This window comes from Fusarium verticillioides, chromosome 5 (assembly GCF_000149555.1).
Source record: "Fusarium verticillioides 7600 chromosome 5, whole genome shotgun sequence".
NCBI lineage: Eukaryota > Fungi > Ascomycota > Sordariomycetes > Hypocreales > Nectriaceae > Fusarium > Fusarium verticillioides.
The window spans coordinates 2,164,481-2,188,637 of NC_031679.1; the positions used below are offsets into that span (position 1 = coordinate 2,164,481).

Consider the following 24,157-nt stretch of genomic DNA (forward strand, 5'->3'; position numbering starts at 1 on the left):
TGTTCCAGTAATGTGAACCGATCGTCGAGATGTCTTGAGAAGATTGACCGACTTCCATTTTCTGAAACGGAAAATTCGTTTCTGAGGGGCCAATTCTACCAGTGTGATGACTGCCAAGCTGTTCCCCCGGGCTTCAGGCTGAACTGTAGGTCTGGGGATGAGCCGACAGCATCTGGTAGATCTGGTATGAAAAGGGAAGTTTCATGAATAGGCAGCAACCAAAGAAAACGAAAGCTAAAATTGCGTTACCCAGGAATCCGGTTCATCCCAGCAAGCCCAATCAGGCTGGAATACGATTATGATTCTTGTATCTCGTAACTGACAGAGCTAGACTATTGTTACTGGAAAGCTCGAACCTGCAAGGCAAAGGTCGAAATAACGAATCTGCTCCTGATATCTATTTCTCTTTCGGAGTTTCGCACCTGTCCTGGCCTGGGCTGCGTGGGTGACATAGTTGCGTGACAGTTGTGATTAAAGACTTCCTTAATGTCACCCATCCGTCGTCTCGTACTTCGGGGCCATTTTGCCTCTTCAAACAAGGTCCCTTTGCACAAGGCGGTTCCTCGGCGCGAAGATGCGACTCGGCCGTATGATGATCCTGTTTGTGAATGCTCATCGCCTTCCCAATGCGAGCTGTTGACGTTATATTTTGTGTAACCAAACTGATGCTACCTGCCCATGCCGCCATAGTTACACAGCTATAGGTAGGTAAGAAGGGAAGTTGATAGGCCAGCCCTATGTTTCGTGTCTTTGGCTGACAATTGACGCGAAGTATATGCCAGCTGTTGGTATGTTTATTCCACCACTGAGGTTCAGTGACTGCAGAGTGCACAGCTTTCCGGTTCGTGGGTCAGAGTTTTTGGTGTGATCCGAGCTTCAAGCTCAGACTTGTAAAGCCATCCATTATCCATATTTGCCAGTTGTCTGGCGCAACAGATGATACTATCTGAAGATGGGTTCCCTGGCGGGGTTTGTCGTCCAAGCAAACCCCCCCCCCCTTGCGAGAGCTTGGACAGACAGTATGCAAATGATGGTCCACGCCGCATCCTCAAGCTGTACAGTCGTTCAATGCTGGAATATTACCCCGTGTCATTCAACATCACTTACGCCAGTCTTTCTCCGCTTAGGACGTCCCCGCAAGGAGATGTCGTGATGCCCAACGAGCCGGGTCTCATCTTGGACTGGCTCGGATGCATCAACAGGGCCGTCATCTGCACCTTCAGTGAAGACTAGGTCGCCTCGTCGACCAAGGACCTCCTTGCCAGCTTCTTCTAAGAGGATACCAAACGCCAAGAGAGCTGTCTCATCCATGCTCCGTTCAGTAATGTTTCGGCTATCCGGAGGTTGGCGCTCGCGGTTTCTGACGCTGTAAAAAGCACTGGTATAAGCGTGAATGGCTTTGAGGAGGTCACTATCTGGCAGGACACCCTGCCCCCCACAGGGCAGGTCGTGTTCATGAGCGTAGTAGATGTCGTGCTCCAAGTAACGCACGGGTGCATCTTTCCGCCTGAATAGAATTTCGTCAGGAGCCAAGGGGATATCTTTTGTGGAGTATCTGATTGCCTTGGGGTGACGAGCTGTATACTGTAACTCTTCCGGTTCCGTTACGGGACCTTGGTCATGTGAGACTTTGCCTGATTTATGTGAGCTTCGAATCGGACGATCACGGGAGAGCAAGATACCTGCTACAGCATCATAGACAGTTGCATGTCTGCGTTTTGATCGCTTATTAGGATCCTGCTCGGTAGCCACAGAATCTCGTTTGGACGAGACGCCACTTTGATACAATGGTGCTATACGTGAATCGCTCTTTGAGATGTCCATGATGTGCAATAAAAAGCTATTGGAGGTTGATGTTTAATCTGTTGCTCTCTACTGTTTCAGGGTGAAAAAGGTGTTGAGATTCTCAGACGCTCGAGATGTGCGCGCAGAAGCATTGTTTGTTGCGCAATATCGAGGATGTTGACTGAGGCGGAATGGAAGATCTGAGCGGAATGGACAGTGAGTCTGAAAGGCTTGGTAGGCAGTCCGGTGCTCACTGTCAATGTTAAGTTGAGGCTACTAGACCTTGATGAAGATGGAAAGTTTGGATATCTACCTTAGGTAGTTCAATTGTGGGGTAGCTGCAGACATACCTACCTAGGGAAGGTGCCTAGAAGTACCTGGGTACCTCAGGTAGTGAGGCCCTTTGCAAGTTCAACAAGCACGTCTTGCATCTGACATCACCACCGGCTCCAGGCTGAAACCACATTCCATAGGCTGCAAGATTGTGACATTACTGCCATTATTCACTGCTTTACATTGTTTTGGTTTATACTTCAAATTGTGATATTGTCTTTAAACTGTCATTGTCTTGGCACAGATGAATGCAGTCCAACCTTCTCGCTCGTGAAACGGGCGATCTCCGCCATGAAGACTTTACTCGGTCCATCACTTCTGAACTCTTACGTTCCTTTGCGCCGGCTCCTCAGCACCGCTTCAATGGTGAAAGAACGTCCAAGCATAGCCCTGCAGATATAGACGAGCGTACGCACAATATAAGAGCACATGGCGCGGGCGTTAATACACTCGCCCTTGAGAAGTTCGATGGACGTATCCTTCTCTCTGGGGGAGCCGAAGGAGGCATCAAGGTCTGGAACTTGGAAGACGCTGGAAATCCCAACAAGTTGCACACTTTCCGCCCCGTGAGCAGCATCGCCAGGTCTACGAGAGAGGAGTCTTCCCCCGGGCATAGTCACGGTGTCACTCATGTTGCCTTTTATCCTTTCGATCCGGATGCTTTTCTTTCAAGTTCTTACGACAAGAAGCTGAAGCTATGGGCGACTCAGCGTTGCACTCTGTCGGCCACCTTCGACCTGAACGCAACTATTTACTCCCACTCCACAAGCCCTGTAGCAGATCATCTTATTGTGGCGTGTGCCACGCAGAACCCAGCAGTTCGTCTGGTGGATTTGAAATCAGGGTCCGCTGTACAAGCTCTTGTAGCGCATGGCGGCCCTGTTTTGTCAACTGCATGGAGTCCGCGCCACGAGCATATTCTTGTCAGTGGCCATGCAGATGGGAAAGTCAGAATATGGGATATTCGTCGTTCTGGTGGTGTTGTGGCGCTGCTCGACCAGGAAGACTCGCTGGGTATCGTTCACAAAATGAAGCATCTCAGTGCCGCAGGGGTGGATTCCAGCCAGATCCCACACTTCCGTACCTCGGCACAGGCGCACGATGATGCAGTGAATGGCTTGCAGTGGACTGACGATGGGAAATACATCATCTCAGCTGGTCTCGACCGTCGCATTCGTGTTTGGGACGCTGCCACGGGGGCCAATACTCTCGCCAGTTTTGGCTCCCTTATTCAGAACCAACACGCCAAGACAGCAAGTATTTTGGTTTCTCCGGCGCATCTCACAAGTGGCAATAATCTTCTCTTCTGGCCAAATGATCAGGAAATTCTTATCCTCGATCTTCACGATGGCCATGTTGTGACACGGCTCCGGAGCCCTGGTGTGACGAACCCTATAGGGCCACGAGGGGGCGAGATGGGAAGAAACAGGATCACGAGTATAGTTTGGCGCGCATCAGGGGGGACGGGACGCCCAGTTGGTCCTACTATGGGTGGCGGCAACTCGGTTGGGGCCGTATATAGCTCCCATATGGACGGGAAAATTCGAGCTTGGTCACCCCAAATACCTGGGCCTGAGGATGTAGCTGCGGAAGAAGAGACGCATGAGGCAGAGGAGGCTAAACAGAAGAAGAGAAAGGCTGTCGACGATGCATATAGAAGTCTTATGGGCAAGAAGATCACCTTTACGTAGTGTAGTTATCATGTCCGAGCCTGGAGCTTGAGCCTGTATGTGTTAGTAAATTCCCAGATATTGATTGAATCGAAGACGCAGTCTATCATGTCGCAAGTACGGTTCTGGAAGCCAGTGTTATACGCTGCAGAGCCAATGATAAGGACAGTCCCTAACGCCAACCATATGCCCTATTCGCTAAATGAGCCCAGTATCCATCACAGCACAATAACAACCAGGCATATCCATCCGTCGGGGTATGAGGCTTCCCGCATCAGTTCCTCTATGGGTGCATCAAATGGCACCCCAGCTCCGTGCATCACCACCTTGGCGAGAATAGGATCTCGGCTATTTGGGAACAGCCCTGGCAACATCTCTTTGAGAGCCTGACCCAAGATTTTAGGGCGGCGGTCTGAATTTGTCGCTGGTACAAGAGACTGGATGACTTTGAAGGTGGCCTGCTCGGAAGACGCTTGTGACGGCGAGTCCGAGGCGGTGGTGGGGATGTAGACGCGAATAGGGACATGTTTGAGTGCTGTTGGTGCGTTGAGTAGATGGCTATTGATACGGTTGAAGGATGATTGGTCATTGTCAATGACAGCGTTCCAAAGTTGGGTGGTGTTGTCTTTTGACATTTTCATGATTTGGTTTGCATTGCCGTTGCGGATGAAGTCAGCCTAAGCGAGTCAGCTCTGCGTTGTCTTGAGATGAGCAGTTCCAGATCTCCGATGCGAACATACACACCGAGAGTATGTATCTGGCTGCAGGCTCGCATGTGGCATATGAAACTCACCTCTTTCACGCAGTTGAGAAAGGTATCCGCAATGTCCCAGCCTACTCCATCGTTCACGGTCAACCTCCACGGCAGGCGGGGTTGATACAGGTCTACCAGCAATCCCACAGCCAGGTTCCTCAACTGCACATCTTCAAAGTGGAAGCTGGAGCAGGGCGAGTTAAAGAAAATCGACAGTCTCGGGATGAGAAGAGCCAGGTAGCTGAAGCGCGGAATACTAGTGATGAAAGGCGTTGTCGGTGAGGCGGGATGAGTAATGTGCAGTGGAATCCGGGCGTTCCATAAAGCTTGTGGGATGGAAGAGGACATTATGGCGAGAGCATGGTGAGGGGAGTGAGATGTTGTGATGCTCGGTGAAAGTGTCGGTTTGGTGAGTCAAATCATAATATGTCTGCGACGTTCGGTGCCTACCTTAGGTAGGCATGCGTAGGGTAGGACTCGCTCATGTGATTATTAAGCTGGCGACCTACTATGATCCCTTTCAGTCACTTTGAGTTGTGAATAACCTGCGAATAGGTGAAAAGTGATGGCAAGTGATCAGTGGTGATATCGTTCTTAGATAGAAACGGTTTGCAAGTTCAGCCATTTGTATAACCCCAAGTCTAAAGCCTTCGTGATTGTTCTTGGTAGAACCGCTTTGAGTGGTGCAAGCAAGCAGGCATATGACTGATGGTTAAAATCCCGAATGGTTTGGTCGCCCAGGTCCAACAAAGTGAAACCTACTCTAGAGTTTCGGTTCATGATATATCCATTTATCTCATTAAAGTGTGAGAGAAAACAAGCACAGCCCATGTATCCTCTCTCAGTGTCGCTTCATTACACAGCCAGGTTGGTTGTTAGCACATTTCGGTGTAGGTAGCAGTGCCCAATCATGCTGGAAAACTACAAGCCTCATATCTGTCGTCATCTCGTCACGAAGGAAGAAGCATTCCGAATGTTAAAGCACAGGAGACAGGCTTATGGTTCTGTTCAAACAGCGTCACATCGTATACTCGTTGTTCAGCTATGTTAAGTCCAAGCGCTACCGATCCACAACAAACTTTTGAAAGTTATGATCGTTTCGTCAGCCTAGAGGTTGCATGGGATTAGGCAACGTCAAGGTTCTACTAAATCACAAAATTCTGGTTTATTCATGAGGTCGTCACGAAATAAGAGCCTTGGACGATGCAAGCGGCTCAAGGGTAGCCTCCTTGGCATGATGCGTGGCACGATTGGTGGCATCTCGGCACGTGAAGCTATGATTTCTTCCAAGACTCAGAAGCTCAGTAATTGTCCAGTCGGGTCAAAAGGAGAAGGGTTAAAAGGCCTTGGCCTGCGACATCATTTTTGTTTCAGAACAGAGAAGGGGTCCTTGTCGGGCGGCGATACAAGGTGAGGACTATCGAATGGCAGATGTTCACGCTCACCACACCTTAGCTGAAGCCTGGTCCGCATGACCTCATCTGGCAACTCGTTGTGCTGGTGACCTGTTATGAGCCACGGTAGACGTGTCAAAGAGCTTCAGGACCAAGGAAACGGTCTCAAACAGGCTTCGTTAGATTTTGCTTTTTTTTTTTTTTTTGAGGGAGGGGCGTCATCGTCATGTGGTAGAGAGACCCGTGAGTTGTATTGCTGGATATCTACTTGTAGTATCTAGATAAATAACGAGCCTCGTCCCAAGGCTGTTGCTTGTAAGGAGAAGACAGACAGATAAAACAGTTTAAATCTCAACTTTGAACGGAGTACCACAGCCCTACTACACCAAACCTCTCCTGCAAAGTAGCCATGGCTCTCGATCGTGTCGTCAGCTTGATCCTCCGTGCTGCAGAGCTGGTATTTGCAGCCATCGTTGCAGGTGTTAATGGCGAATACCTGCACAATGTCCGCGGCGCAAGCTCCTGGCAGCTTGGCCGATTCATCTATACCGAAGTCGTTGCCGCGCTGGGAATATTGTTCTCTCTGCTGCTCCTCATTCCATTTTCGAGCACTTTCGTTCACTGGCCTCTGGACATCTTCATGTCCATCAACTGGTGGATCGTCTTTGGTCTGCTTGTCGATGTAAGTCACAACCTTGTTTGATACTCTACTCTACTCTACTCTCGGTAGTTGTGCATGCACTAACGGCACTCAAAAAGCTCATTGGAAATTCTTGCGGCCGTGTATTCGACTGGGACAACGTGCATCCAGTTCACGGAGATCAGTGTGGGAAGACCAAGGCCGTGATCGCCTTTAGCTTCCTCTCGGCACTTCTCTGGCTTGTTTCGGCTCTCGTAGGCTTCTTCTGGGTGCGCCGACGTGAGCGTACCGTTGCTCGTGCTGAGGCGGCTCACCACAACCGCCGCCGGGGCCCCTGGTTCCGCAGCCGTGTCTAAGAGCAGATGCAGGTAGGCGTGAAGCACTCCAGCTCTACTGAAGAACCTCTGGGAGGGTAGGGTAGTTGCTGGCTACTGCTACTTAGTGAGGAAGAGGAAGAGGACGATCTCAGTTGGCGATTTGTTGGTCTTGGCGACATGATTGGATTGCGTGGAACATTCCGAAATGCCGTGTCGGGTGGGAACTAATACGTGAGATGTGGATGGATGATTTCCTTGTTTTTCTTTTTGTTGTCATTTGAGTTGGAACTTGGCGTTGGACGAGGCAAAGCAAGCAACGTGAAGCTGGCGGGGGCGGATCTGGATATCCTTTGATACGATTGACGGTCACATCAAGTCCTTACTGTGCTTATTTACCTAGGCTGGAATTAATTAATGTATACTTTGCTGCTATTTTTGTCTCGTCTATATACGGAGTATGCACTACCTACTCCGTACTACCTAATCGATCAACGTGGGTGGATGAGATTTGAAACTTGTAATAGTTGGATGCTCTTGATGTATTTCGACGTCATTTGTGCGAACGCAAAGAATATTTCAAATATGAAACAATGGGGAACAGTGTCATGATCTGCAACTCAAAATGGACAAGGGAATCTGATTTGAAGTCCCTGACGATGTCTGTTATCCATATTTGTACGCGCAGCACAGTATACAGTCACCTGTACCGTACAGTCCATTCATGAGATGCGTGAGATTTGGTCACAAGCACCGTTTGGTCTTCCTCTGGCCGACCTAATTATCATGCAGGAGATGTGCCTAACCGCGTCAACTGTTACTGTCCGTCTTGTTTCCATGATCATCGAGATCTACAACCAGAGATAACTCCTAGTCCCGTCCTAGGCACAGGGGCAGAGTATGAGGTTAACTACCTACCTATGTACCTACAAGCCTGCACCGCCTGCGAAAACACAAGCCACCATGGCATGCATTCCGCACAACAGGGCTTCCTTAGTCTGCGCGACTCAGGGCTGGATATTCCCGTCACTGTGGGACCTCGTGATCCTGGTTTTTAGCCGTGTTGCGTTGCAGAGGTTCTAGAGCGGCCATGGCCAGAAGAAGAGCTCTTGGCCCAGCAGATTCAAGGCCTGGAGAGGCATCAATGCTGTCATAAGTCGATTTCTTTGTCTCGCTGGGCCGGAAAAACGGCCTTTCTCTTGGCGTCATTTTGCTTAGGTTGCCTGGTCTGGCCTGGCCTTGGTGGCTAGTTGGACGGTGGACCTGCTGCCAACTTTGAGACTGTGAGCGCGGGGTAGCTTGGTTTGAGAACTGGGGGGGGTTGGCCTGTCTGGACAAAAAACATCAGGGCGCGCTTCCACTGTGAACCACGCTAAAAGTGTCGCTAGATTTTGCCGTTTTCTGTCACCTTCTGGGGTAGCTGACGCCACGCACTACAGCCATGATACACGCCACAGGCCCTAGCTTTGCATCATCTTCTTGTAGATCTCACTTTCAAGCCACGGAGCCTCTTCGTCATTCTCTTTCACATCCCGTCTCCTGCTCCACAACATGAGCTTGGCGCATTGGAAGAGCAAGAAATCCCATGTTCGATGCTTGCTACCTTTGTTGTTTTCTTTCTCATGTGCTTCTGCCCTACGAGTCGTCAACGTCATATCTCGCGTGGCATGACGCTAGATTGTCCCTGCAACAAGCCTTCACCAATCGTCGCCAAGCTCAGGGCTAGACTTCTGCAAAGATCGGGGGTAAATGCTATGACGCAAAGTGAGGTCGGTGGAAGGGTGGACGAGAGAGGAGGGGAGAGGGGAGAGGAACGAGGAGATAGGTCGAGATCTGAGGATCGAAAGAGCTTGGGCCTGCCAGGTTTGCTGAGGATGGCATCGAGATTGAGGCTCCCGGGATAACAATCTGCAACTATATAAGATTCATGATGTCTCTCCTCGGAACTGTTCTTTTTTCTCATCATCAAACAAAAGCATTCAAAGATACCCAAAGCATCTTCACTTCAACTCAACTCCCACACACACCATCTTCAAGATACCCAACCCCTTCAAAACTACAACCTAAAAACTACATTCATCATGTCTGGTCTCATCAACAAGGTCAAGGACGCTATCCACTCCGACAAGGACAAGTCCCACGAGCAGCCTACTGGAACTCACGGCGGCCATTCGTCCCGTGCTGCCAACGCTGCTGATCCTCGATATGATTCGGATAGAGACCATCGTGCGAACCCTGGCACCACAACCACTGGTGGCCTGGGATCTTCCACCCACAACGCTGGCACAGCTGGTGGCTTGACTGGAGGCACCTACTCCGAGAACATGCCTGGCCACACTACTGCCGGACGCACTGAGAACCTGCCTGGCCAAACCACTGCTGGCGGCATCGGCTCTCATTCTTCAGGTCTTCCCGAGGGAACCACGGGGCCCCACGGAAGCCGCCTTGCCAACGCGGCAGACCCTAAGGTGGACAGTGATCTTGACGGTTCTCGACGTGTTGGTGGCTCCAATACTTATGGACAAACTACTACTGGAGCTTCGGGTCTTTCAAGCCACGGTGCTGGTGCTCATGGTGGCATTGGAGGCACATCTGCTGGTTACAGCACTGGTCCTGGAAACACTGTTGGTCCCCATTCCAGTGATATGGCCAACAAACTCGATCCCAAGGTGGACAGCGATCTTGATGGATCCCGAAGACTTCGTGGTTCTAACACCCACGGTAGCCAGGGCGGTCTCGGCGGCGGCTCTGGCACTTACAGCCAGACTACTACTGGCACTTCAGGCTTCTCCAGCCATGATGCTGGTGCACACGGCCCCACTGGCACCCACACCTCCGGCTTGGGCGGAACTGGCTCCACCGGTACATACGGTTCTACCGGCACCGGACTCGGCCCTGCTCCTAACACCGCTGGCCCCCATTCTAGTGATTTGGCCAACAAACTTGATCCAAAGGTGGATAGCGACCTTGACGGTAGCAAAACTCTTGGCAAAGACAAGACTTTCCAGCAGTCGTAAGTCCACCTCCGACGATCTCGAAGCTTGGGACGTTTCTCATTACTGGCGTCCCGTTACAGAAACAGCAACTATGGTCAAAGAGATCCCACCGATGCTGCCCAGGTTCCTCCTTCTGTTTTACAGAAACACGTTCCTTCTGAGATCGCTCACGATGATCCTCATAGTGACCACAGTCGACGACACAGCAGCACCCACCAGGAGACTCACCGGGGTCTGTAAATAGGAACCGAGGGCTTAATGATGATTTATGGATATGTACAGCAGCATTTCTTTAATGATTATTAATGAATTATCTTACATGACAAAGTGTGATCGTGTGACTTGCAGAGCCAGTGATGTAATTGGATTAAGAAGTGTATGCAATTGACTATGGACTGACTTGTCGATAAGAGAATCGGACAAGAAGTTGAAGAGTATTTTATATCATGCGAATGACGGCCAAGAGTACCTAGCTTAGTGCTTTTCAAACTAACGCATATTCAAATTTTACAGTGCCAACTGGTATTTTTTAAACCGTAATGCATTCTGAATATCTTTAACTGTGTATTGGTTCACTACAAATATCCTGAATAGTCTCCCTGTCGATGGTGGCAGAACCGCTCACTGAGTCGCCTATTACACTGATCCTGAAATCGTCAAAGATATGCTCAATGTCGGATCTACTGCCACATTCTTCATGGACGCCGAGTATAGCGATCGGCCCACCGCTGATAGTACTCTCGTAGTTGAGCAAAGTGAGTCAGGCAAGGGGTTTCTCGTCACCTAGAGGTAATATGGAGGGTGGTCAAGAAGATGTCGTATTTCTCGAGATCATTCTCGCTGGGTTTCCATGTAGAGTATTCATCACGCCAAACAACAGCTCGTATGGATGTATTGAGCAGTCTGGACGCACGGTCATCACGCATCTCTTGTTCTTTGGCAGCACTGGCTAGTAAGGCGACAGTGTGATGCTCGGCACTAATGAAGAAGGTGGAGGCCTTGTTTGGACGATCGGGTCGGTCATCAGGGTCGATTGGGCCTAAGTTCCTGAAGGTCAGGTCCGCGTAACCGTAACGAGTATCCATAAGATAGTCTGCGTATGGTTTGGTGAACTGCGTGACATCGGCGAGGATATCTGGCCAAGAACGATCAAACGATTCCTCATGGATGAGCCGTGCCTCAAAAGATCCCTGGCTCTTCTTTCTGAATTGGCTAGCGACGGCAGAAGCGATGTTCTGCATGACAGGAGGGTACAGTTTGAGATTGCGCTTAAACTCCAAGTTGTCAATGACAAAGACCTCGGACCGGTCAATGTTTGTGTGAAGATGGCGCACTTTCTCAGCCACGAGGTGAATGTGGTTGACACGGTTTGGCATAACAATATCCTCTAGCTTTTCGCCGAGAATATCGGAACCCTTGACATGGTTCACGAGCCCCGAGATGTCGATAGCATTGAACATACGGAGAGGTGCGAGAGAGTTTATGATATCTGCATTGATGCTGTTGAGAGTGATCGCATCAACAATGTAATCAAGGGGGACGATTAAATCCATGAAGATCACAGGTCTACCACCATTGCGGATGCCAAACTTGAAATGAATATGTGGCTGATGAAATTTCCTGACTATGATTTCAAGACGGACAACGAGGCCGGCACAAGGCCCGACGCCAAGTCGTGTAACGGTGCCATCATAAAAGCCCAGGAGTAGCTGGCAATCAGCACTGAGAAGAATATGGAACCAACCAGTGGCTTGATCCTTCATGTTAAAGGTGATTTGATTGTCTCGGTCCTCCTTTAATTGGCCGATGTCGAGTCCATGTAAAGCTGGACCGAGAGGCTTTTCGGCAAATGGGTGCTGCATGATCACAGCAGTTGCAGGCATACGTCTCTTGCAGCTAGTCTGGGGAACGTGAATTGTTTTGTGTGCTTCTTTGACAATATCCACAATCAGATCACCGATATCTTTATCGCTGACCATGTAGCTTTTTTGAGAGCGCAATATCTTGAAACTCGGTCGTCGACACCGTGCTCAACGAGGTCATCTCTCATAAGTGCCATGAGATCGGCGGCTCTGATCACTGGGTCCTGGGGAGGAAAGGGAAGGGGATGGTGCTGCATCGGCAACATCGCGAGATGAGGGCGAGCGGTTGACATCGGATGCGGAAGTAGTGTAATATAGAGCGAGGTAGAGGGAAGTGAGTGAACTTGAGTGATGCGCGGCTCAGACTTGTGTTGTGAAGTTCTATGCAAACGCGAGCGATGATGATGCGCGGGTGAAGAGAAGAGGAGAGGAGAGGAAGCAAGAGGGTGGTGATTTCGAACAACGCGGTGCTCAGGCAATGATGAGTAAAAAATGGAGTGTAAATAATAGCAAGAAGGGGAATGAATCACTGCAAGGTGAGGGAATACTAAAGGCTTCAGTGGTTGACACTGTCGGGCAGCTGGCGGCTGTTGACAGTCATGATAGATGAATACGGCCGTCAACCCCTGAGGGCCTCTCCAGGGGAGGGTGCAACTGAAGACCGGCGAGGATCTCTCATACATCACGCCCGAATGTATGCCCCAATTATCGCAGTATAGCATCTCAAGGCATTTTTGGGGTGATGCGTTGCTGTGGTGAAGCTATTCCAACATTGTGTCTCTGCATCGCCCAGTCTCGGTATCTGACGTACTGCATGTAGCCCAGCTGATCAACATGATTGGGGGTGACGGCCCACGTTTGGTTTGGGTAGAGTAGCTGCTCAATTTATTCCTCGAGAAAAAAAGGGACTCGAAAATGAGAACAAACAATACCGCTGTAAAGTACGCACAGGGCCTTGGTTCGAATTTGACAAAAGGGAAATAAATATATGACCTTGCACTAGGTACATAGATTCAGACGTGTGTGCAAAGACTACTCGGGTGGTAAACTGCGGGAGCATAAGTTTATCATAAAATTATCCTTAGGCTCGTCATATGCTCCGGTCAACGTTGGGATTGTGGTGCTCAACAACGATGGGACGAGGTTCCGTACAGTGTCTCCAATCGCAGAGATGGGATGGGAGATCTCGTTGTGACCCATCAACAGGTTTCGGAAATTGGCGGGTGAATGGTCGACAGACAACCAAAACTTGTTCTTTGTAGGTCTGTTCGAAGCGGTCTCGAGTCGGCGATGCGAAGATGGGCACTGAGGCAGGCGGGTTCCCATCAATCATCACTGCGAGCTGAAGTGGGATGCTGCGTTGACGTTCGCTCCGGAGTTTGAGAACGCAAGCAAGTTCATCAACCGACATGTTGGATGAGCCACTGCCCTGAGAAATTGCCATCATCTGGGCATATTCTGGGTTATCAACAAGAGACCGAAGGTCAGTTTTTGTACGTCAGATCAGTGTACCTGGAACGAACGTCGGTAAGGTATTCCGCGTACGGGTTTGTGAAGACCTGAAGATTTGCGAGGATGTCACTTCAGTTATGGTGTTCGAAGGATTCTCAAGGAAGAAACCAGATCTCCAATGATGACGAGCTCTGTTCCTTGAAAGTTGCACGGACAGCGGTGGTAATTTGTTGTGTGGCAGTAGGGTGCATCTTCTAACGTTGGTTGCGATCAGACTCCGTGCTGTAGATGACAAATACCTCACTCCAGTCGAAGTCAACGCGAATGTGACGAACTTCGGAAAAAGCATCGCGAACATGCATCGCTGGCTCTTCCTAGCAAGGCCCCTATCTTGCAGGTTCTCGCCTAGCTCGTCTGATCCTTTGCCATGATATCCAAGTTCAGACAAATCCATGACTTCAAAAGCATGAAGGGTTGACAGAGCAATTTCATCGTCAGCGGAGACATCGGCGACGGAGATTTTGTCGAGGATGGTGGCAAGTGGGATAATCAACCCAGAGATCTGTCGAGAGATGAGCCGTTGCGAACAAGAAACTCAGTGTGTACATGAGGTGGGTGAATCAGATCATAAATGGAGACCAGGACATGGCCCAACGCCAAGACGAGCGACAGTGCCTCCATGAAAGCCTCCATGAAAGCCTCCATGGAGTTGGCCACCAATGCTTGACAGGTGATGGAAATGGCCAGTGGTCTGACGCTTCATTGCGAAAGAAAGGTTGGGGTCTGTCTTGGTGGACATTGGCTGACCAATATCCTTCCCGATGAGAGCATTGCCGAGCGACCCTCAGCGACGGCCATTGCGGCGTTGTCACGAACCCAAGTGCTCAGGCGCTTGTACCAGACGAGGTTATCTTCTGTCTGGCGTCGGAGCTCTAAGGTCGGCGAGCTAGCAACAGCCAAGCAGAGTGAACAACGTATATATATATATAATATGCCCCGAAAGTTGCTAAGGTGAAGTCAGAAGGAGGGGAAACCTTTGATTATATGCTAAGAATGCTTCCTCCTTGCATACCTTTGTGTTTGTGGGGGAGTTTGTTGCTGCTTGTCACTCTGCTAGAACGTAGCAAACTGATACTTTTGATGGCCGTCAGGGTACTAGGATCAGATTATCTGTGTAAACACTGGCGAGAAGTAAACAAAGAACTATTATCGTCTTGTGAAGAGTTTAGGTAAAGAAGTCAGCGTTTGCAAAAGTTTTATGAAGAGTTTAGGATGTGGCTGGATGAGTTACCTAAGCCATGTTTGTTATGTTATATGAGTCACACATAATAGAAGCAAAGCTGGCAAGCACTGACAGACACTGGCAAATAAAATATATAAATGAGCTTTGCTAAATAGGTAAGGTAGGTAGGTAATGCTAGAGTGTCGGCCCTGGCATAATCCCCCTGAAAGCTCACCGGGGGGTTCAGATGAGCAGCAAAGCTGACAGCTGCCAACACTGACCTATTGTTATACTAAAGCCCCTTAAAACAACCTATCCAAACAATCAAGGTAGTGAAGACCAAAAGATTGTGGAAGATAAAAATCACAGACTTGGCTTCGCCCTTCGCCCTTCGCCATCTTTTCCTCTTCGCAACTTCCAGGTGCCAACGCCACTCACTGGTTGACATTTTCACCAAAATACCCAGCGTTTCCTATTCCCGGATTGACTGATGGCCAAAGGAGATTCAAGGCTGTGTTACAGGGTTGCACTCGTGGATTTGCTTGCTCACATTGAAGGCATCAAGGGTTCAGTGTTCCCGCCCTCGATTCGGTCGAGCCATCACCCTCACCCTCGCCCTACTCTCCTCATTATCACCTCTCAACCTATTGTTACCTTTCACCAGAGGTCTCGGCTTACGCTCGTGGCCTCAAGGAGTTTTGCGTCTGCTTCTAGTATGTCTCAAACGAAGGCAAAGTTGGGTCATCCGCTGATGTCTGACGCGTCTATCTAGAAATCCCTCCTCAGCCAAGGGCGATTACCCTCCCTTGTCGCTGGCGGAAGATATCCCATTCACAAGGCTGTTTCTTGCCTTCTATCCGGGCTCGACAGCCGTCACCGATGGCATGAGAAGGGGGCTAATGCAGGAGATCTACCGAGATTAGAATCCCTCGAAGAACAACCTCATCTTACCCCCTTCGAAGCCAGCGTCTCCAGGTGTTGACGGAATTGGTGTCAAAGCCAGATTCTGGAATAAGGATTTGAAGCCATCAAAGCATCCGAATGCATATGGAAAGAAAGAAATGTGAGTGTCCCCTTGGGAGTCGAGCACTCTGTCACTCGGACCTCAATATCTAACACTCGGTAGAGCATCCAAGGCCCAGGAAAGAAGAGCCCAAAAGAGCGCTGAGGATGAGGAAGCAAAAGCCGAAGCTCGACAAAAGAGAAAGACTGCCTATTCACTGTCAATATAATCAAAGGAACCATCATGCGTTTCCAATGGAAAGACAAGAAGGGGATCATCAGGAGCGTTGATGATGTCACATTCAAGCCTGGCTGTGACCTAGACTGAGCCGAATTTGAGGCTAAGCTGGCCTACGACACGTACTGGGACCCTGAGAGTGAACAATACAGACATCTGGGAACCCCTCCAACACAGACTCCCTCACTGCCAAAGTTGCTTGGACTGCTGGTCAGAACAAGCTCGCGGCTCGCTGATGATGCAGTTCGTCGCTCAGCTGCCAAGTTTCCAGAGAAGGTTGTTGCTCGTGTTCTCCCATAGAACAAAGGAGTTCGTCAACCTTTAACGCGTGACCAAATCTGAACCTTTCAGCATCGGCGTCTCGCTCCAACCAACCGCGGGCAGGGGCAGTCGCACACTAGCACAATATCTTAATGCTAGCAACGCCCGAAGGTTCGAGAATACCAACCCTTCACGTGTATTCGGTTCCTTCTCTGAGTGCGCTCGCAACATTGTTGAGACCAACGAGAAAGAGTGGCTGGCGTTGTGCAGGCTTGGAAGGAGAAACGAAAGGACCCGGACACATACGCGGTCAACATCACCAAGCACAAGGAGGCGTTTCGCAAGCTCATGGAACATGTAGTCTCTCGCATCGACCTCGCTATTGTGACTCCTGCGTCCCTGGTTGAGTCTGCATCAAAGTGTACACTCCTAATCTTCATCCCCTATCAGGGCTGTTACAGTGTGCGATGGCGGTCCCGTCGCGTTTAGTCTCATATTACCTAATTTTACAGCCCGATCTCTTTCCCTCGCAGTCTTTCACCTGTTCTGCGAGCCTCGCTTTGCAGCATTCTTCTCCTTTTCTTTTCGCGATGTTGGTGCCACAGCTTCCAAAGCAACACAGCACCCCAGGCACGCCTGAAATGCCTGGGGATGCCCTATTGTGATAATTCGCTTCTGATGGGAAGGGGCATGTATCTAGGCGTGATACATGAGAGTTCCTCGCTGTGCACCGTGTTGCCTCCTTATCCTCTTCATGAGGTAAGGTTCCCTTTTTCAAGGATCGGTGTACAGGTTTTTTTTCCTGGTAAGAGACTTCAGACTCTCTGCCTTTATGGAAGCTTTCACTGTGTTCTGTCGTTCCTCCCTATAACTTCCTATTCCGAGATATAGAGAAGTCGCCATGCACGCACATAGGAAAGTGATAGGCCCTGGCGGCCATATCTCAAAGGATTTGGATTATGCGTCGTCAAACTCAAAACATTCAACGAAACTCAGACAATCTACCTTGAAGACCCTGGTCGATACATTGCTTGTTGACCCCAAGAGCTTGACAAGTCTGCAAAGCCAAGGTTGTACTAGATTTCAACTCTATACAAATCATTGGTCATCACGCTCCCAATTATACGAGATATGAATAGGCTTTCTCAATAAACTTTTGGTAAGCGTCAAGGTTTTTTTATGCTCAAAAGTCAAACAAGATTTTAGTTCTAACAGGTATTTATAGACACCAGCCCCTCGGGCCTTTGCCATCACTTCCTCCATCCTCCTTACACTCCACGCAAATTTGCAATCCGACATTCCAGAAGCTCTAGTTGCCCAGTAACAGAAGACGAAATTCACCAGAATCTCACCAAACAAACTCATTTGCCATACCAAGTCCTTAGTGCCAGCACGATGTCTACTCCAAATGCCCCTGGGCCAGACGAAATCAGCCATTATTACTATGGGCTTCCGAGCAGACCGCGGCTTGTTGCACGGACGAACTTCGCAGACGAGTGGAAGAACATCAAGAGGGCGGAATACGCTCCAAAAAAAGGTTCTAGGGACTGTTAGCAAACATCCTATTGCCGGCCTTTGGAATGACTCAATGGGGTCGGTACCTTGCCTTGCTGACCTGCCTGGCACCCGGGGCATAGGAAAACTTCTGATATTGAGCATAGCCTGAGTGGAATCATTGGAACATATTGGGAGCCAGTGGCCTGAGCTTGGGGATAAAGCCATTGAAAGATGGTCGGTCTCTTAAAGGATATATGTAGCTACATATGCCGATGGCAAACCAATACGGTACTCAAAACACACAAACACATACAAGGAACCGAATGTGATCAAACCAAGTCAAATATCTAGGCGCGGTGTGCGCCAGAGTGAATAAGTCGTATGGCGTAGATATAGCGATTCCATGATATCAATCTCACACAACCAACATTCAATCCTTTCGGCCGCCCTTCCAAGTGCAAGCCTAAGCCTCGTACTAGTTTCACAACCATATATTCCCATTTTAATCCGCCGTAACGCCACGCGCAATGCAAACTGAGCCCAACAAACTCGGGATATAATACCACACGCTTCGTGTCTATCTATTAGAGGGTCCCGACCATCAGACTCTCGAGCATACCTCCGGTTTGGCATGCTACCTGAGCTCTCTCCACCTCGACCCTAACTCGGCGGTGTAAAGTCCTAAAGCCTTCATGCAGCTCTGCTGAACCACCTACGAACTCTGCGTAGAGCTCGAGAAGGTGGAGGCCAACTTCTACGCAGACACTAACATATCGGGGGTCGCAGATGTGACTGCAAACCCATTTCAAGATCGGCTGAACTGTGTGCTCGTCTCGAGACTCCAAGGCATCTTGGAGAGCACTGCGATGGCGAAGGGCCAGAAGAAGGGTAAGCACGTTGAGAGGTGAATGCTCAGGTGAGTCTTTGTCGAGGACTTGATCGAGTGCACGCGCATATCGAGCATGTCGTAGGTCACTCTGCCACGGGCGCTCCTTTTTCTTGTAGGCGCGAGACTCGTTTGCAATGACAACATCGGCCCCCTCGCCAACCATATCCAACTTCTTTGCTGCGGTAACTCTCCTCTTCCGCTTCTTACGTTTGGCGTCATGGGCTTCAATGGTTCCAGCAACCAGAGCAGCCATTTCCTTCTCCCGTTCGGCTTCTCTGTTGGCCTCGGCTCCAGTGAGGCGAGTTCGCACACTAAGAACACCAGACTGCATACCAACTGCTAGATGTCGGTCGCTTGAATCGGCATCATCACTAGACGGGATAACCTTGACAGACAGGACGGGAGATTGATACTTGGTGCTCGAGACAACGTTCCACCCAGTCGTTTCGAACACTTTAACATGACCCTCCAGGCCACCACTGACAAGTCGTCGGCCATTGGACGCGAGGCTGAGAGAAGTGACTGTCTTCTGGTGGTTGGTAATCATGTGCAGAGGGCGCGCGGCAACAAGGTCGAGAACGCTGATGGATTCACCCGCAGCTGCAAGAACTGCGGTTCCAGTGGGCATAGACAGCACATCTTCAATAGGCGCAGCATGCTTGAAAGTCATGACCGCACTGTTGCTTCCTGCCCTGGGGTCCCAAAGCTTGACAGTCGAGTCATAGCTTCCTGAGACAATCATGTTGGACATGGTGCCAGGCATGAAGTTGGCGCATCGAACGTAGTCTGAGTGACCAACAAATGTAGTAGTCGGGTCGTTGCTTGGGAGATCCCAAAGTCGAACAGTTTTATCGTCGCTAGCGCTCAACAAGGTCGTCAGCTCAGTCGGCGAGAACTTGGTTGTCCAAGCTGGCTGCTTATGCTGCGTCCATGTCTTGAGGATCGCCCTAGAATTGACATCGAAGACCTGAATCTTTCCCGTATCATCACCAGCCGCCAGTACCCTTCCATCTTTCCTGATCTCACCGCTACGTGCGACGTCCCCAAAGCGCGTAATAGTCTTTTGAAGCTTGCGCGTTCGATTCGAGTAGATCTGAATGCGTGTGCCTGTGGTGACTGCGAAAGAATCGTTATTGGCCGAGATGTGAACGACGGGATACGATGTTGGTGACGGAATCAGAAGCTGGTTCTTGAACGTCTTCCAGTATCGTTGTTCGGCAGTGATTGGCGTAGGGCCCGAAGGCAGCTTGAGCTGTGGCAGAGGTCCCACCTGAGCAGCCATTGTCGAGTATCGCAATGATGGGCTTTCACAGTGGTGGTGTTTAAAAGTCAACTTCCTTGAAGGTCGCTATGATTTTTTTTCAGAGCCTGATAAGATAAAGAAATTCTGATGGCCAAGGTATCTAGGTACTTGATGATATTAGGTGAAGCACTAACCCTTTTGGGTTAACATTGGATCGTTTAGCATGAGCTCCAACTGCCTGTAGACCTACCTAAGTGTACAACTTTCTTGCGACTATCTCCTGACAAGAAAGCCCAAGCATCTAATGGAGATACGATGTCAATGAAGAGGGAAAGAAGCAAGTACCAGAGGGATTATAAATATTTTATCTTGGGTACTCTGAGGTGTTTGTACAGAGCTTCTAACAGGGATTCATCATTAGATCCTTTGTCCATATCACGTAGTCTAGTCCTTGTGTTTGGTAGCCGTTGAATGAAAGAAATCTAATGGTATATATATGAGAATTGGTTTCTAATTTCGAACAATTTTGTTAACATGAATGCATAAAACTCCAATATTACCTTACGCATCCTCCCAAATGTTGCCTTGTCCAACGCCGAAATCAGTACCACCGTGGATATAATATTATACATTCCCTCTGGGTCTCGTTACCTTCGTTGATTTAGTATCCTCCCCTGCGTCGGGACCTGCCTGTCCCAATATCAATTCGCTGCATCTCCTGTACTAATGCTAACTCCTGCCCCGTGCCATTGGCACCGCTCATCATGGGCAGAGGGATCTTTGCTGGAATGGGAGGACCACCATATGCACCCCGATTCTCGTCTTCAAAGTCCCATGTTCCTGCACGAGGTAGGCCGCGAAGCGAAGCATTTCCGTATGGAGCCCTCTCCTGGTAATTATCCTTAGAAATTGGAGCCAGTGGACTGGAGGCTGCTGGGGAGTTGCCAGCCGAAGTGCGGTTAGTGCGCTTCTGAAGACGGGTGCGACCGGCCTGTGGGGGTGTGCGTGGTTCGTCGGAGAATGAACAAGATGGATTGACGGCGGACATCGAATGACGCCCACTACGAGGTGGCCTTCGAGTGCTTGGAGGCATTGGTTGTGCCCCTGATAAGGGAGGTCGTGAGCGTGTTTCGGTCGGGGTAGACTCCGGTTGCTTCTTTTCCGGTTCAGGGGCCCATGTCTCCATAGGAAGATGGTCAGAAGGATCAATCTCCCGTCCGTCGTATGTGATGATTTTCTTTGGCTCCTCGTCCAAGAAATCCGGTGACGGGCTTGCTCCGTCTTTGGACGAAACAAGGCTGGGGTTCAATGCATCATACGAGTCTGGTCCAAAAGGAATATCTGACTTTCTCCTCTGATCTTCGAGCGGTGGTGCAGGACTGACCGATTTACGCTTGATCCTGTGTTGTGTGTTGGGGCTTGTGCGTGGATCGGGCGAGACGGCTCGAGGCTTTACAATTTGTTGCTCCGGCGGGTTGTAAGTGATTGCCCGCCGGTTGTACGGCTGAACAGCATAGGCATGCTCGGGTGGCGGCTGGTTATATTCTTGGAACGACTCGTCCCTCGGGCGCCCTCGAGGAGGCGTTTGCATACTAGACATGCTCTGAGAATGCTGCCTTCGGTCATGTCGGCGGTCCTCATATATGAGATTCGTCAATTCCTGAGACTGGCCTGCATCCAAACCCGGCACGAGAGCTGCTGGGAGAGGCGGCGGAGCATAGTTGTGTGGGTTTTGCCTATGCGCGACAGTCATGTCAGTCGAGTGGCCTTGGTAATGGCCTTGGCCATTCTGGGGATAATAGGAATTATCCCCGGCGTTTCTTGAATAGCCTCGGCCATGAGATGGTGACACTGTCACCTGCCAGTCCTCAGGGTTGTGGTAATCTTGGGGCGCGTGCGATGGCGAGTAATCGTCCCGGAATGGAGCCGGAGCAGGAACAGGAGATCGTCGCAGGACGAGAGGTGCAGGGCTGGGGTTGTCATCGAAGCAAAGCTCATCGGAACGCTGGAACTGTGAGCCATTTTGGGCAACGTTTTGACCAGGTGGACCTGAGGCTTCAGGGACATCCTCAACTGTGGGCTGCATAGATCTGTAATGGGGATCATAACTGGCGTCATAAGAGCTATGTCTGGGCAAAGCATCATAGCTGTTTGTGTTTGGCGGGATGGATTGATTGGCGGCAGGGGCTGAATCATATGCCCGAAATGCCGGGCGTCCAGGATAAGCCACCATTGACTGTCTCTGGGCCTCATGTCTCAAAACGTCATGTCTCATCTGTGGCATCTTGTTTGGTGACGTATCAAAGCTTCCTCTGGGCACAAGTTCCTGGCCTGTGCTGTTGTGTCTGCTTCTGTGGGCGGGTGGTGGTGGAGGACGTTCATTATCTACTGGCGAGTACTGCCTGGGATCATCTGGCAGTGGCGGATGCTGCTGGTAGGGGTCCTGTTGAGGAGAGTAATGGCCTCGAGGATCCATCTGATCTGGTTGAGGAGAGTATTGAACTCGAGGGTCCATCAGCTCCTGTTGTGGTGTGTATCTTAAGCTATACTCCCGCTCATCGTACTGCGGGTGAGCTCCCTCATAAGGAACCATCGACCTCCGCGACTGGCGGGGTGCCTCACGACTTGGTGTTATATACTCCTGTGGGACAGACCCGTGTGGAGAAGGGGGGTATTGCTCCGCGTGACGGCGCGATGAGTGTGACGGCGGCGTGTTGTACTCGACAGCTTGCAAAGGGGACTGTGTTGGGACAAAGCTTCCTGAGTGTGAAGCTTGTTTGCCGTGAGTTCGTAAAGGCGTGCGGTGATCAGGACCACTAGGTGTTGCTGTAGGCGCCGGTAAGGGAGCTGGCTGGGGTGCTGTCGTTGGAGCTGGAACAGGGGGTGGAGGAGTCACAGCTGGAGCCTCACCAGTAACAGGATCGGACGGCAAAGGACGTCTCTTAACGGGCGTTCTTTGCTTAACAGATCCCTGGTCGGGTTCGCTGGGTGCAATCTGCTTTTGTTTCGGTGCGGGCTTGTCTGGCTTTGGTCGAGTATCGTAGAAAGTGATTTCAACTCGGATCTCTCCAGCATATTTGCCTTTGCAAGTTAATGTTTGCCAAAAGTCATTTTGGCCGCCCCCAGGCACAATGATTCCTCTGAGGTCTATCCAGGATTCTCCAATCAGATCTGTCCGCTTGTCGTCTGTGAAGATGGATAACTTGAGTTGGTAGTAATCCGGGCAGTCATGGACTGTGAAACGAAGTTCTTGATCCCTATCGCACCGATTAGTCTCAACTTGCCTTCGATTAGCTCCGCGGGTGCAACTAGATCTTACCATTTCGGTGTTTGTCCACCTCTGATATCTGTCGTTGTCTTTCTGGCTTCCTTTCCTAATCTGGCTGCGCAGTAAGGGTCCTGCTTCCCGATCGTCTTGCGATTCGGCAAGTTCTTGGCCCGATCGACGATAGCGACCAGGGTTCCAATCTCTGGGCCGTCGACCGCAATATCGGCAAAGATGCCCGCAGTGTGCGCTGCACTCATAAGATTCTTGACTTTGGCTGCCATTACAGCTATACGTACCAGCGCCCGGGCGAAAAAGCAATGGGAGCGTTAAAGAGTGAGGTGGTTGCTAAATCCAGGCCAGGTTTGTTTATATGAACAATTGCTGCTATTGATCAAAGATAGCTCGATTTGGGTAGCTCGAAAGTTGGTTGGGTTGGTGTCAGGGACGACTGACTAATGGACTAGCGCAAAGCAAAGGCAACGCCTGGTAGAGAAATCGAATCGAACAAAGGTATTGGAAAGACCGGAAAATAAAGAGTTGAGAATGCGAAGGGTAAGGTTTGAAACGGAGCAGAAGGCGGACTGACAGAACCAGGCGAGGCTAGGAGAAATTCGCGAATGAATGATGTGGAATTGAACTTTCGAATAGTGAACTTTCCGCTCCAGAGTGTTTGGGTTGGGTATGAAATTAATCGAGTCCAGACTGGAAAACAACACAGGCCGAGTAATGCAGCTCGAGTGATGACGGAATGATAGGCAGAGACAGAGCTGCTCGCGATTAGAAACCGCACCAAACCGAATTACACTTGAGAGCCTGAGCAATCGGGAGTATTGTATAGAAGCTGTGACGTTAGTAAGCTCTTGGAGGACAAGAGAGTGTGTGTTGAGAGCAAGAGAAGGAAGAAATCTTCTCTCTCTGTGACAAATGAACAGGAACGCGATGAAGCAGGATATCAAGACGTTGTATACGTCTGACTTGCGTGTGGTTGGGGGCCGAAAGCGGTAGTCCAGTGGGGCTCCGTGGAACAATTCGAGTGGAGCCTCTGACGGGAGGCTGGGCTTGGGCTGGAAACGGGGAGGCTGGTGCAACTGCTGCAGGGGATGAATCTACTCCTAGAGCCGCCCATTCGCCAAACACCTCTGGGGGATTTACAGGGATCTATGCCCAGATTAACAGGGGCGGGGAGTTCTAAAGTTTTGGCGCGTCCAGGGGACTGGGTCCTTGGCAGTTGTTGATAGTGACAATTGGATGGCAGATGGCAAGCAGAGACGGTGAGGTCGCGTCATGATAGGACAGAGTCTACAGGTATTAATGCAATGCAATGCGGTCCAAGTCGA

General features: G+C 50.2%; 9 protein-coding genes across 9 annotated transcripts; 3 read left to right on the forward strand and 6 right to left on the reverse strand.

Moving 5' to 3' along the window:
• Positions 1 to 1,085: 1,085 nt before the first annotated feature.
• Positions 1,086 to 1,824, reverse strand: FVEG_02721 (hypothetical protein; the record flags this gene model as incomplete). Its single annotated transcript, XM_018890165.1, has 2 exons — positions 1,086 to 1,634; positions 1,683 to 1,824. The coding sequence occupies 2 exons, from the start codon at positions 1,822 to 1,824 to the stop codon at positions 1,090 to 1,092; spliced, it is 687 nt and encodes a 228-aa protein (XP_018746443.1). The 3' UTR covers positions 1,086 to 1,089.
• On the forward strand, positions 1,594 to 3,926 carry FVEG_02720 (DNA excision repair protein ERCC-8). The gene has a single exon (XM_018890164.1). It carries the CDS (start codon positions 2,367 to 2,369, stop codon positions 3,807 to 3,809), a length of 1,443 nt encoding a protein of 480 aa, XP_018746442.1. The 5' UTR covers positions 1,594 to 2,366; the 3' UTR covers positions 3,810 to 3,926.
• Positions 3,927 to 4,006: 80 nt separating this feature from the next.
• FVEG_02719 (autophagy protein 5) lies at positions 4,007 to 4,890 on the reverse strand (the record flags this gene model as incomplete). Its single annotated transcript, XM_018890163.1, has 2 exons — positions 4,007 to 4,465; positions 4,582 to 4,890. The coding sequence occupies 2 exons, from the start codon at positions 4,888 to 4,890 to the stop codon at positions 4,007 to 4,009; spliced, it is 768 nt and encodes a 255-aa protein (XP_018746441.1).
• Positions 4,891 to 5,583: 693 nt separating this feature from the next.
• Positions 5,584 to 7,356, forward strand: FVEG_02718 (hypothetical protein). Its single transcript, XM_018890162.1, has 2 exons — positions 5,584 to 6,618; positions 6,696 to 7,356. Exons 1-2 carry the CDS (start codon positions 6,346 to 6,348, stop codon positions 6,930 to 6,932), a joined length of 510 nt encoding a protein of 169 aa, XP_018746440.1. The 5' UTR covers positions 5,584 to 6,345; the 3' UTR covers positions 6,933 to 7,356.
• A 956-nt stretch (positions 7,357 to 8,312) lies between these two features.
• On the forward strand, positions 8,313 to 10,214 carry FVEG_02717 (hypothetical protein). The gene is made up of 2 exons (XM_018890161.1): positions 8,313 to 9,903; positions 9,967 to 10,214. Exons 1-2 carry the CDS (start codon positions 8,972 to 8,974, stop codon positions 10,124 to 10,126), a joined length of 1,092 nt encoding a protein of 363 aa, XP_018746439.1. The 5' UTR covers positions 8,313 to 8,971; the 3' UTR covers positions 10,127 to 10,214.
• Positions 10,215 to 10,400: 186 nt separating this feature from the next.
• Positions 10,401 to 12,256, reverse strand: FVEG_02716 (hypothetical protein). Its single transcript, XM_018890160.1, has one exon. It carries the CDS (start codon positions 11,863 to 11,865, stop codon positions 10,666 to 10,668), a length of 1,200 nt encoding a protein of 399 aa, XP_018746438.1. The 5' UTR covers positions 11,866 to 12,256; the 3' UTR covers positions 10,401 to 10,665.
• A 1,099-nt stretch (positions 12,257 to 13,355) lies between these two features.
• FVEG_02715 (hypothetical protein) lies at positions 13,356 to 14,058 on the reverse strand (the record flags this gene model as incomplete). Its single annotated transcript, XM_018890159.1, has 3 exons — positions 13,356 to 13,454; positions 13,505 to 13,762; positions 14,008 to 14,058. The coding sequence occupies 3 exons, from the start codon at positions 14,056 to 14,058 to the stop codon at positions 13,356 to 13,358; spliced, it is 408 nt and encodes a 135-aa protein (XP_018746437.1).
• A 3,595-nt stretch (positions 14,059 to 17,653) lies between these two features.
• Positions 17,654 to 19,662, reverse strand: FVEG_02714 (hypothetical protein). Its single transcript, XM_018890158.1, has one exon. It carries the CDS (start codon positions 19,589 to 19,591, stop codon positions 18,005 to 18,007), a length of 1,587 nt encoding a protein of 528 aa, XP_018746436.1. The 5' UTR covers positions 19,592 to 19,662; the 3' UTR covers positions 17,654 to 18,004.
• Positions 19,663 to 20,001: 339 nt separating this feature from the next.
• Positions 20,002 to 23,770, reverse strand: FVEG_02713 (hypothetical protein). The gene is made up of 2 exons (XM_018890157.1): positions 22,872 to 23,770; positions 20,002 to 22,809 (listed from the first exon to the last, which is right to left on the reverse strand). The coding sequence occupies exons 1-2, from the start codon at positions 23,099 to 23,101 to the stop codon at positions 20,214 to 20,216; spliced, it is 2,826 nt and encodes a 941-aa protein (XP_018746435.1). The 5' UTR covers positions 23,102 to 23,770; the 3' UTR covers positions 20,002 to 20,213.
• Positions 23,771 to 24,157: the final 387 nt, after the last annotated feature.